This window comes from Pseudophryne corroboree, chromosome 3 (genome assembly GCF_028390025.1).
Source record: "Pseudophryne corroboree isolate aPseCor3 chromosome 3, aPseCor3.hap2, whole genome shotgun sequence".
Lineage (NCBI taxonomy): Eukaryota > Metazoa > Chordata > Amphibia > Anura > Myobatrachidae > Pseudophryne > Pseudophryne corroboree.
The window spans coordinates 124,810,838-124,824,210 of record NC_086446.1 but is presented as its reverse complement, the minus strand read 5'-3'; the positions used below and the strand labels follow the sequence as shown (position 1 = coordinate 124,824,210).

The 13,373-nt window shown below is 40.2% G+C and overlaps 1 protein-coding gene across 2 annotated transcripts in view; it reads left to right on the top strand.

Annotated features, from left to right (window-relative positions):
- The window catches only part of LOC135054955 (glycine N-acyltransferase-like), a 167,666-nt gene extending 164,562 nt beyond the window's left edge, over nt 1-3,104 (top strand). For both annotated transcript variants that reach the window (XM_063958456.1, XM_063958455.1), the window contains exon 6: nt 1,047-3,104. In XM_063958456.1, the coding sequence (XP_063814526.1) occupies nt 1,047-1,440 (394 nt within the window). In that variant the 3' untranslated portion in view covers nt 1,441-3,104. The remainder of the gene's footprint in view (nt 1-1,046) is intronic.
- The last annotated feature ends 10,269 nt before the right edge of the window (nt 3,105-13,373 follow it).

Sequence of the window (13,373 nt, the reverse complement as noted above, 5' to 3'; positions counted from 1 at the left end):
TTATTAAAAGCATCTTCACCATGTCAGTATAAACATGATTGTAAAGCATCTTATTTACAGATATAGGGGGAGATTTATCAAAGCTTGGAGAGAGGTAAATTCCTGTCATGTTAGAGGCTGTGTTTGAAAAATGACAGGAGCTGATTGGTTGATACTATCTCTCCCCACTTTACCACTCTCCAAACTTTGATGAATCCTCCCCTAAAATGTTAACACGTTTAAATTGCTTCAAGTAACATTACAACTGTGTCGGTATTATGCCACTGGCATATTCCATGTGGACATACAGGGGGTCATTCCGAGTTGATCGTAGCTGTGCTAAATTTAGCACAGCTATGATCATTCACACTGACATGCGGGGGGACGCCCAGCACAGGGCTAGTCCGCCCCGCATGTAAGTGCCGACCCCCCCCTCCCCGCGCGCAGAAGTGCAATGGCATCGCACAGCGGCGATGCCTTTGCACTTCAAGAGTAGCTCCCAACCAGCGCAGCTTTAGCGTGGTGTCCGGGAGCGTCTCATCACTCCCCGGCCCGCAGTGGACCGCTCCCCCTAAACAGCGGCTTAACACCGCCATCCAGCCCCCTCCCGCCAACCGACCGCCTCTGCCTCAGAGGCGATCGCTAGGCAATGATGGCTGCCATGCGCAGTTCCGACCCAATCGCTGCGCTGCGAGAAACTGCAGCGAGCGATCAGGTTGGAATGATCCCCACAGTACTGTAGTGACTGTCGACAATAGGACTTCCCATGATTTCATCAGTGAACTATAATTCCATGTTACAGTATCTGCAATTGTTAAACCTGAAGACGATGACCATGTTCTCTGAAGCCTAGTGCGTAATACCTTCCAGAGTAAACACTCTCCTTTTCATTTTAAATAAAATGTTCAAATGCATAGTAGGTATTTTGTGTGTATATGCAGGTAATGATTTGTTTGCTCTTTGTATGTAGCCAAGGTTACACCACAATATTCAAGCCTTTTCTAAGTTAGTATGTCCTGCTCACTATTAATTTAATTTCCCTTTGTTTTATCTCTGTGTTTCCGCAGTGAGTTGCAGTTCTCTACACTCCACCCTGATGAAGCACATTATGTTAATGCAGCCTGGGCATTTGGTGGTAATGAACGCAGTGAACGCTACGCGAAACGATGCATTCAGACATTCCCCACTATATGTGCCAAAAAAGGAGGCATGGGACAGCCTGTTGCTTGGATAGTGAGTGAGCAGTCTTCAGAAATGCGAATGGCGTACACAGACAGACTCTACAGGAACCAAGGAATGTTTCGTACCATGATATTCAGGCTCTCGACTATGCTGTATTCCACGGGAGCCCCACTCTATGGCCACGTGGCTGCAGACAATAAGAGTAGTCAAGCGGCTATTGTGGCAGCAGGATTCACACTAATGGGCAGATGGCAACAATGGGAGTTCCAGCCGTTGTGACATCTATCCTGATTCTTTAACTTTCTCATTATACACCACAAAAACTGTCATAAAGAGTATGACAGGTATCAGACTTTGTGTATTTGAATTGGCTTACAATAAACATAAATCAAATTAAATGTATAGGTCCCCTATGAGTTAAAGTGTAGCCCACAGTATGCCTCAGTGAGCAGAAGGAAGTGGGCTGAATGTGGCTAACAGCAGCATCTGGTCCTTTGCTGACAGGGTGAGGTTCATAGCAGATATAGTAAGAGCAAAGCTATTACAGTTTCAGCAAAGTGTACCCTGTGAATTTAATGCTGCGACAAGTGCATGGCTAGCGAAGAGTAAAAAGAAAATTTAAGTTCAAGGGCGGTATTCAATTGTTTGAAAAGTCAGTTGGGTGTCTGTTTTTTCAAATCTAATAGGAAAAAAACAGACACCCAACCGACTTTTCAAACAATTGAATATCCGCCCAAGTGTTATAATTATAGGTCACAAAGCAGTTAACTGTGAGAAGAGAAAAGTGAATCTAGTGCAGAGCCAGAATTGTGATGACGGAGATCAGTCGGTCTTGAGTATAATAGAAAGGATTGTTGGTATATCGATTCAGACACATCAAGACATTTCAGCTGTAATGAGGAGTGGCTTACCAAGATAAGTGGGTGTGAGCCTATCACAATCAAGGGAATTGGCAAACAAAAATGTACAGCCACAATTAAATCCCACTTCAGAATTGGATCAAGAACAAAAGTCACAGAAATCCAAAATGTATTTTGTGTACCAGAGATGAGAACAAATCTTATTGCCATCAGTGTCCTATAACAGAGAGCCCACAGAGTTCACTTCGCCAAAGGAAAGTGCATTTTGAGATACAGAAAAGAGACAATTATCGCTACAGGCACAAGATGCTAGAAATTGTATATCCTTGATACAGAGCATTGTTATGCATTGATGGAAAGTGAGTTACTGTCATTGGAACTCATAGAAGATTTGTTCCTCTGGCCACTGGAATGTCAGTGAAACGTATGTGTGAAAGCTGCATATTTAGGGAAAAAAAAGTTTCCAGCCATTTCCAAAGTCAACAAGCAAAGCTATAGCATCACTTTAGATAGTATGCCCAGTTCTGAGTGGTCCAATAGAAGTAAAGTCTGTTAGTGAGTACAGATACTTCATGACATTTATAAATGACTTCACAAGAATGACACACGTGTACTTCATAAAGAGATATCTGAAATAACAAAGGAAATTGCAGAGCACAAAATTCTTGCATAAAACCAAACAGACCACAGACTCAAAGTTCTGCGATCTGGTAATGGTGAAAAGTATCTCAACAAAAGGTGAAACATTTCTTGAGACTATATGGAATTGAGCATCAATTGACCATTGCCTATAGTCCTGAGCAAAAAGGTGACCGTGAATGAGCATACTGTACATTAGTGGAGAAAGCAAGATGTGAACTCAAGGATGCTGGCCTATAGAAACAGTTGTGGATGGAATCAATATATACCTTTAATATATGTGTATCTCAAAAACCATTTTCCTACAGTTGCCTTAAAGGACATAACACTTATTGAAGTGTACAAAAAAGAAAAGAGAGTAATACCTCGCGCCCTTATAGCAGCTTTGCACTAAAACCCTTTGGAAACACCACCTCCAAAATACATATATGTTACAAACAATAGGGTAGTACACAAGCGCTTCTAAACCTAAAAACAGGGAAGGAATTTTTCCTCCTCTTTCCAGTTTTTACAGGATAATCTTCAATTTCAGATATTCAATATTCTCTGTGCAGTTCGCACCTTCAGACTGACCTCCTTTCAAATGATGGTACACACATAAAGGTATCTTTTCACACTATTTCCAATAATCTTCTTTATCTATAACCCCTCTTTAGAGACGCTCACCTCATATGTGAGCCCTATGTGCTCTGAAAGGTTTCTTTTTAAAATCTTCATATATCACACCATCTCAGTTAGAAGGCACCCTCTCCCTTGTTATAACGCTCACCTTGGGATATGTCCCTATGTTCCTTGAAAGGTTTCTTTTGCTGTCACCTTCGCTGGATAGGCAATGGAGATGAACCTCTTTCCTCCAATCACAAGTACTCAATTTTCATGTACACATCCACAATTATCAGTAATGAGGTTTTAATAAAAAATATATTCACATACAGTTAAAAGCATTAAGAAATATACCCCAACAAGGCCGTCTGGATTTGTCTCTCTATACTCCCCTTGGAACCGATGGGGAAAATTTCCCCCTCTGAAAAATTAATTTCTTGGCACTTAATGCCTCGGTCCTAAACCGGAGAGATCAAGAGTAAAAGACAAACCTTTAGACCTAGGGTTAAAATGGATAAAACCAACGCGTTTCGGAAAAAATCCTTCCTCAGGGCATATTGTGGGACCTATCCAGTCGGCCTTTTAAACCCAACTGAGCTACCCTCCCATATTTTCAAACCAATCAGACAATACTGATACAAATATCCATCATAAACATAATTTTGATGCTTAAAATTCCTATTACTACTTTCTTAAACATATGTGCATAATAACTTCCATTTTACATGTCTCATCCCCATAAAAACAGAAAAGAAAAATGCATTTACACATTGATTGGTATTGTATAATCTCCGTCCCGGAATAATCGTAATGGAATCTCCATTGGTTCTATATGATTAAGTTCGTTCCAGTCCGGATTTCATATCCGTATAGTCATGCCGTGTTATCATGGGCCGTCATTTCCGGTTCCGGTTTCACGGAAGATACGTGCATCCCCGTGAGTACACGTATCTCAACTGGTCCTCTACTGACGATGATGTATTTCCTGTATGTTGTCATAGGGACCAGACGGTGCTTCTCCGCACTTGTAGTCATGGGAACCACTGTACCTCGTCAGTTCCTTTCTACATTGACATGTTTCCGGCTGGGTGAACCGCACAAACAGGAAGTCTCATGGAACGCATGACACGTTTTGCTCAGCATATATTCTCGCAACAAGGGACAAAACCACATAAAAAGAAATATATTAGTGACAAATAAGACACCTCCATTCCATGTATATTTACACACTTCTAGTGTCAGACAATGCCCGAATCATATCATTACCTTCCTTATTTTTATTTATACTTTTAGAAAAAATGGACTTAAATCTAGAGAAACCATTTCATTTCAAATTCTACATTTAGCCCATTTGGGACCAGGGTCTTTAACTCATAAATGGTCTTCATCTCCATTTTTGCCAATTGCTTTTGCCCATCATTAGTTCTCCAATTCGGGGTGATCAGTTTAATTCCACAAAAACTATTTAAATGGCTAATATTACAGTCATGAGCCTTACTGAAGTGTAGAGATAGGTTGTGGGTTTCCAATCCTTTTTTAATATTACGGGCATGCTCAGCCATTCTTATTTTGAGCATGCGGGTGGTTCTGCCCACATACTGCAACCCACAAACACATTCCATAAGATATACTACATTCTTAGAGTTGCATGTTATGAAGTCTTTGATAACATAGGACTTTTGGGTTTGTGTGGACTTATACTGAATGATTTTGCTTTCCTTACTTTTACACATTTTGCACATCATACATAGGCCACATCTAAAAAAACCTTTTGATTTATTTCTAGTAAGCATTTTCGGGGCCGTAACAACACTGCTTACTATACTCTCCTTTAGATTTTTTGCTCTTCTATAAGTAAACTTAGGAACCCTCGAAACGACTTCTTTAAGACAGGGGTCCTTTCCTAAAATAGACCAGTGTTTTCTTATTATTTGTTCGACCTGTTTGTATTGACTATTATATGTAGTAATAAATAATACTTCATTTGACCTTCCCTTATCTCTAGCTGGATTTTTAGTCAACATATCCATGCGGTCATATTCCCCAGTAATCTTCATGGTAGATCTCACATTCTCTTGATCATATCCCTTTATTTCAAACTGTTCCTGCAAGGTTTGTGCCTGCTCCCAATACACATCAATATCCGTACAATTCCTCCTTATTCGTTGAAACTGGCTCCTTGGAATACTTTTAAGCCAGTTCAAATGATGATTACTACTGTAATCAATATACGAATTACAGTCAGTGGGTTTGACATGATTACTCGTTTTGATTGTACCATTATCCACATAAATGTGGAGATCCAAGAAGTCTACCTCCAAATCGCTGATATTGAACGTCAGATTGACGTTCAATATCAGCGATTTGGAGGTAGACTTCTTGGATCTCCACATTTATGTGGATAATGGTACAATCAAAACGAGTAATCATGTCAAACCCACTGACTGTAATTCGTATATTGATTACAGTAGTAATCATCATTTGAACTGGCTTAAAAGTATTCCAAGGAGCCAGTTTCAACGAATAAGGAGGAATTGTACGGATATTGATGTGTATTGGGAGCAGGCACAAACCTTGCAGGAACAGTTTGAAATAAAGGGATATGATCAAGAGAATGTGAGATCTACCATGAAGATTACTGGGGAATATGACCGCATGGATATGTTGACTAAAAATCCAGCTAGAGATAAGGGAAGGTCAAATGAAGTATTATTTATTACTACATATAATAGTCAATACAAACAGGTCGAACAAATAATAAGAAAACACTGGTCTATTTTAGGAAAGGACCCCTGTCTTAAAGAAGTTGTTTCGAGGGTTCCTAAGTTTACTTATAGAAGAGCAAAAAATCTAAAGGAGAGTATAGTGAGCAGTGTTGTTACGGCCCCGAAAATGCTCACTAGAAATAAATCAAAAGGTTTTTTAAGATGTGGCCTATGTATGATGTGTAAAATGTGTAAAAGTAAGGAAAGCAAAATCATTCAGTATAAGTCCACACAAACCCAAAAGTCCTATGTTATCAAAGACTTCATAACATGCAACTCTAAGAATGTAGTATATCTTATAGAATGTGTTTGTGGGTTGCAGTATGTGGGCAGAACCACCCGCATGCTCAAAATAAGAATGGCTGAGCATGCCCGTAATATTAAAAAAGGATTGGAAACCCACAACCTATCTCTACACTTCAGTAAGGCTCATGACTGTAATATTAGCCATTTAAATAGTTTTTGTGGAATTAAACTGATCACCCCGAATTGGAGAACTAATGATGGGGAAAAGCAATTGGCAAAAATGGAGATGAAGACCATTTATGAGTTAAAGACCCTGGTCCCAAATGGGCTAAATGTAGAATTTGAAATGAAATGGTTTCTCTAGATTTAAGTCCATTTTTTCTAAAAGTATAAATAAAAATAAGGAAGGTAATGATATGATTCGGGCATTGTCTGACACTAGAAGTGTGTAAATATACATGGAATGGAGGTGTCTTATTTGTCACTAATATATTTCTTTTTATGTGGTTTTGTCCCTTGTTGCGAGAATATATGCTGAGCAAAACGTGTCATGCGTTCCATGAGACTTCCTGTTTGTGCGGTTCACCCAGCCGGAAACATGTCAATGTAGAAAGGAACTGACGAGGTACAGTGGTTCCCATGACTACAAGTGCGGAGAAGCACTGTCTGGTCCCTATGACAACATACAGGAAATACATCATCGTCAGTAGAGGACCAGTTGAAATACGCGTACTCACGGGGATGCACCTATCTTCCGTGAAACCGGAACCGGAAATGACGGCCCATGATAACACGGCATGACTATACGGATATGAAATCCGGACTGGAACGAACTTAATCATATAGAACCAATGGAGATTCCATTAGGATTATTCCGGGACGGAGATTATACAATATCAATCAATGTGTAAATGCATTTTTCTTTTCTGTTTTTATGGGGATGAGACATGTAAAATGGAAGTTATTATGCACATATGTTTAAGAAAGTAGTAATAGGAATTTTAAGCATCAAAATTATGTTTATGATGGATATTTGTATCAGTATTGTCTGATTGGTTTGAAAATATGGGAGGGTAGCTCAGTTGGGTTTAAAAGGCCGACTGGATAGGTCCCACAATATGCCCTGAGGAAGGATTTTTTCCGAAACGCGTTGGTTTTATCCATTTTAACCCTAGGTCTAAAGGTTTGTCTTTTACTCTTGATCTCTCCGGTTTAGGACCGAGGCATTAAGTGCCAAGAAATTAATTTTTCAGAGGGGGAAATTTTCCCCATCGGTTCCAAGGGGAGTATAGAGAGACAAATCCAGACGGCCTTGTTGGGGTATATTTCTTAATGCTTTTAACTGTATGTGAATATATTTTTTATTAAAACCTCATTACTGATAATTGTGGACGTGTACATGAAAATTGAGTACTTGTGATTGGAGGAAAGAGGTTCATCTCCATTGCCTATCCAGCGAAGGTGACAGCAAAAGAAACCTTTCAAGGAACATAGGGACATATCCCAAGGTGAGCGTTATAACAAGGGAGAGGGTGCCTTCTAACTGAGATGGTGTGATATATGAAGATTTTAAAAAGAAACCTTTCAGAGCACATAGGGCTCACATATGAGGTGAGCGTCTCTAAAGAGGGGTTATAGATAAAGAAGATTATTGGAAATAGTGTGAAAAGATACCTTTTATGTGTGTACCATCATTTGAAAGGAGGTCAGTCTGAAGGTGCGAACTGCACAGAGAATATTGAATATCTGAAATTGAAGATTATCCTGTAAAAACTGGAAAGAGGAGGAAAAATTCCTTCCCTGTTTTTAGGTTTAGAAGCGCTTGTGTACTACCCTATTGTTTGTAACACTTAATGAAGTGTGGTCAAAGAGAAAACTAAAAAAAAAAAATTGGAAGTACTGATTATGTCTATATACCAAAAGAGAGAAGATGCAAGTTGGATTCAAAATCAGTAAAGTGCACCGTGCTTGGCTATTGTCATGAAATTACTGTGTAGGTACTAGTCGCACAGGTATGTCTGTATCAAATAGATGACCCCCATTTTTTATTATCTAAACGTATCAGTATTGTTCAAAAATATTTGGGGGGTGCTACCACAGGCAAGATAAATATGCAACAAGAAAAAGAAAGAGAGATTCGAAATGCCTTATGGTGGTGCACGCATATATGGTAAAATATAACTTTTATTATAATGTATGATATTAAAACCAGTGAATATTAATAGGAAAATAGAATAGGGTAAATAGAAAAGAAATTGTGATTAAAATAAGAGTTCTGCGCACTAGATGTCACTGGATCAATTGATATAATAATATTGTGATATGTTTAGGGTTTGGAAATAAACAGGAGTGTCCTTTTATCTGTGTATAATATATATGAAGTCCCTATATGGTCATACTTTGTCCATAACTCATATTCATGTTGTTGTTCTTCCAACCATAACTGGAACTCATAAATGTCAAAACAAAAATAGATGTGTTAATTTTCTTATCCTTCCCAGGACTTTCAATTCCACATCAATAAACATACAGAATTATAAGTTCCGCTTTATATAAAAGCTTTGCCCAGTGTATCTCACTCAATGTGTGTTGTGCTCCTTTGTTAATGTCCTCAGTAAATTGATCAAAATAAATCATATAAGAGTGTCAGTCTTAAAAGATATATATAATTCTCATATTCCACTGTACTTCAAATGTCAGGGCTATTTCCGTACTGTTCAGTCTACATAAATGCACTTCTGGACATGTAGATAGTATTGTATCCACTGGGGGAGAGACACTAGAACATATGGATACAAATGTATCTATTAGGAGAGAAACAGCAAGTGTCAGTTTGAAAATAAAATTTCCAGTAATATAATTTCTTTCTGATGTAACAAATGATGAGCAATACTATCCCAGCTTCGCTGTTACACTGTTACAGCTCACCCAGAGACACAGCAGTTGCTGACAATAGATAATCTGTTGTCAAAATATAAATATGTATCAAAAATGTCTCCTTCACAGTCTATGTGTCAGTGTCTCAATTCCTTGGTACATTATGCACACACTTGTATGCTTTTAATAGGATTACACAATCTCTGTGATCATAAATCGTGTGCTATATTTAAGTCCAATGACACACTAGTGCTGCATTCACACCGCAAATGCCGGGTCCTACCCGGTAAGACAAACGTGTACTTACCGGGTGGGATCCGGCATTTGCGCTCCGTTGCAGGCTTCCCGACCCGGCAATATACCGGGTCGGTTGCCATGACAACGGAGGCCGCAGCAGCAGCAGGGGCGGGGGTGGAGGCGGCGTCGGGAGATGAGCTCATCTCCAGCGCCGCCTCTCCCTATCTTGTGAATGGGAACCGTGTCGCATCGACACGGCTCCCATTCACACCGCACATGACCCGGTAATCAACCCGGGTAAAACCCTTCTTTTTTACCGGGTTGATTTACCGGGTCAGGCGACCCGCTAAATCGCCCAGTGTGCTTTCACATCGCACACTGACCCGGTTCGACACGGCAATATGCCGTGTCGGTACCGGGTTATTTGTGCGATGTGAAAGGGGTATAAGATCGTTGTGAGGGTGGCTTTTTAACATATGTTCTTACATAAGTTTAGACCCCACATGTGGTAATTTTATATGAAGGATTTGCCCAGTGTATATCATTCGATATATGTTGTGCTCCTTTATTAATGCCCTCAATAAATTGATCAAAATAATTTATATATGAGTATCAGTTTCCACTGTACTCCAAAATAAATGTCAGGGCTGTTTTCATACTATCCAGTCTACATGAATGCACTTCTGGACATATAGATAGTATTGTATCCACTGGGGTAGAAACATTAGAACATATGGATACTAATGTGTCTATTAGAGGAAAAGCAGCAGGTGTCAGTTTGAAAATCAGATTTCCAATAATGAAAAATAGGCAATACTGTCCCAGCTTCGCTGTTACACTGTTACAGCTCACCCAGAGACACAGCAATTGCTGACAATAGATAATCTGTTATCAAGATATAGATATGTGTCAAAAAAATATATATCTCCCTCACAGTCTATCAGTATCTTGATTCCTTAGTATATTATGCACACACTAATTACCCACTTTTAGTAGGGTTTCACAATCTCTGTGATCATAAATCGTGTGCTATATTTAAATCCAATGACACAGTAAGATCATTGTGAGGGTAGTTTTTAACATATGTTCTTATATATATTCAAACCCCACATGTGGTAATTCTTGATAAGTATAGAAATGCATGTATGGTATATAGTGATAGACGCAATTATAGGTTGTTAAGAAGCCCTGTTAAGTATTAGCTCTGATTCTTAGAGTTCATAACACGTCGTGTCATTCCATCGCGAATATCAGAATAAGTTGTCATATTCCCTATAATTGCTTTCAAGGAGCAATGATTTTAATAGGCACATAAGTACAGATGTGAATATGAATATAGATACAGACTTATATATGTCTCATGGGCACTGATTGTAATAAACAGAGTTCACAGCACACACTAAAACTTCATAATGAACATTGGGGTAAACTGTCAGCATATGGTTTGACTAATTTGTATACATTGTATGTGATCTCTGCACCATGCATAGGATAGGACACCCCCGAGTTAAACATACATATTTTTCCTTATTCCATAATCATATATATATTAACCAGTGACTATCTAAAGTGCGCAGCTAGCCTGACGCACGCTTCGCTGTTTGCTTCATCAGAGGCAGAACCAGATCTGAGCTAATACTTAACAGGGCTTCTTAACAACCTATAATTGCGTCTATCACTATATACCATACATGCATTTCTATACTTATCAAGAATTACCACATGTGGGGTTTGAATATATATAAGAACATATGTTAAAAACTACCCTCACAATGATCTTACTGTGTCATTGGATTTAAATATAGCACACGATCAAATGACCCTGATCAAAAGTATACATACCCCAGTTCTTAATAGGGTATGTCAATTTATGAGCACAACTGTATATGCCAGTAGCTGGAGATACATCTAAACCAGTTGTGCTCATAAGTTTACATACCATATTAAGAACTGGGGTATGTAAACTTTTGATCAGGGTCATTTGGGTAGTTTCTGTTGTCATTATGATTTAAAAAGAGTAAACACAGTTGTTTGACAATAAATGGCTTCACCCAACCACTAACCATGAGTGAAAGAAAAGTTTGTGAGTTATCATTCATATTCTCTGACAAATGGCCAGAAAATCACAAATTCTGCTAGGGTATGTAAACTTATGAGCACAACTGTATATGCCAGTAGCTGGAGATACATCTAAACCAGAAACTATCAGCATGGAAGTTCAACCACAGAAAAGCTCATGTGCTACTGTAGGTCAAATATTGGAAAGACACATAGAAGATATGATGAGGAATTTGTAAACATTGCATTCTGTGTACCTCCCGAGATGCAAAAGCCAAAGCCAAAGTCAAAGACTTATTGGTATGAGCAGAAGTCTAAACTAGGAGAAGGCACTTTGCAGCATTTAGGAGTTAAAAATACAAAAAAACATCTAGATTTGTGACAGTGACAGAAATCCTAAAGTTATGAGTCAAGAGATGTGAGATGAACCTTGTTAAGAAGGCCAAACCAAAACTGTCTGATAGTTTGAAGTTCTTTTGTGTCTAACCCCACCTTTCTTATAGGTTGCCACATGAAAGCTTTAGTTGTGAGTTTGTATAACATAAATGAGCCTGTAGCAAGTGGGTGTTAGAAGTGGAGCGCGCTACTGCGCAGTCTCCATGGGATGATGCTTCATTCCCTTACCAAGTATGCTGAAATAACTATTACTGCGAATGTGTGGTGCCATCTTGTTGCCGTGTATGAATGGCACAGTGGTAGACAGATATCCCCCTTAGTTCCTGAGACATCACCCCTTAGTTTATATTACCCACATTGACAGTTGTTCCAGCACCGCTACTGCTTCCCAGAGACCATAACCAGCTGTTGATCTATCTGAACCCTGCTCTGCTACATGCCTTGGTTCATGCTCCTCCTCTATCAGTATAAAGGTCCAGAGGCGGAACTAGGTTCATGCTCCTCCTCTATCAGTATAAAGGTCCAGAGGCGGAACTACCGCCAGTGCAACCAGTGCGTTGCACTGGGGCCCGCCACTGTCCAGGGGCCCAAAGCATGTAATGAGTCAAACTGACTCATTACATGCCGCTATGTGCTGCGGGCAACCGCCGCCCGGAGAGGAGAGGAGCGCAGCGGACACGGGGGAAAGTAGGAGGAGGGAGGTGGAGGAGGGAGCCGCAGCAGAGCTGTGTTATAGGTTGAGGCACTGCTGCTGCTGTCCCTCTGCTTCACCATAGGCTGTCTTCCGACGCTGTGAAGCGCATCCCAGCATTCACAGAGGTGGAGAACAGCCTATGGTGAAGGACTGGGACAGCAGCAGCAGCGCCTCCACCAATAACACAGCGCTTCTGCGGCTCCCTCCTCCACCTCCCTCCTCCTCGTTCTCTGCCCGGGAATCGGGATCTCTGCCAGAAGCTGCACCGAGGAGCCTGAACCAGCACCGAAAGTAAGTATAATTCTTTCTTTCTTTTTCTCTTTCTTTCTTTCTTTCTTTCTTTCTTTCTTTCTTTCTTTCTTTCTTTCATGTGATAAAAAGGGGGACGCTGTCTGCCGTAATGTGTAAAAAGGGCACGCTGTCTGCCGTAATGTGTAACAAGGGCACGCTGTCTGCCGTAATGTGTAAAAAGGGCACGCTGTCTGCCGTAATGTGTAACAAGGGCACGCTGTCTGCCGTAATGTGTAACAAGGGCACGCTGTCTGCCGTAATGTGTAACAAGGGCACGCTGTCTGCCGTTATGTGTAAAAAGGGCACGCTGTCTGCCGTAATGTGTAACAAGGGCACGCTGTCTGCCGTAATGTGTAACAAGGGCACGCTGTCTGCCGTTATGTGTAAAAAGGGCACGCTGTCTGCCGTTATGTATAAAAAGGGCACGCTGTCTGCCGTTATGTGTAAAAAGGTGGACGCTGTCTGCCGTTATGTGTAAAAAGGGCACGCTGTCTGCCGTTATGTGTAACAAGGGCAAGCTGTCTGCCGCTATGTGTAAAAACGGGA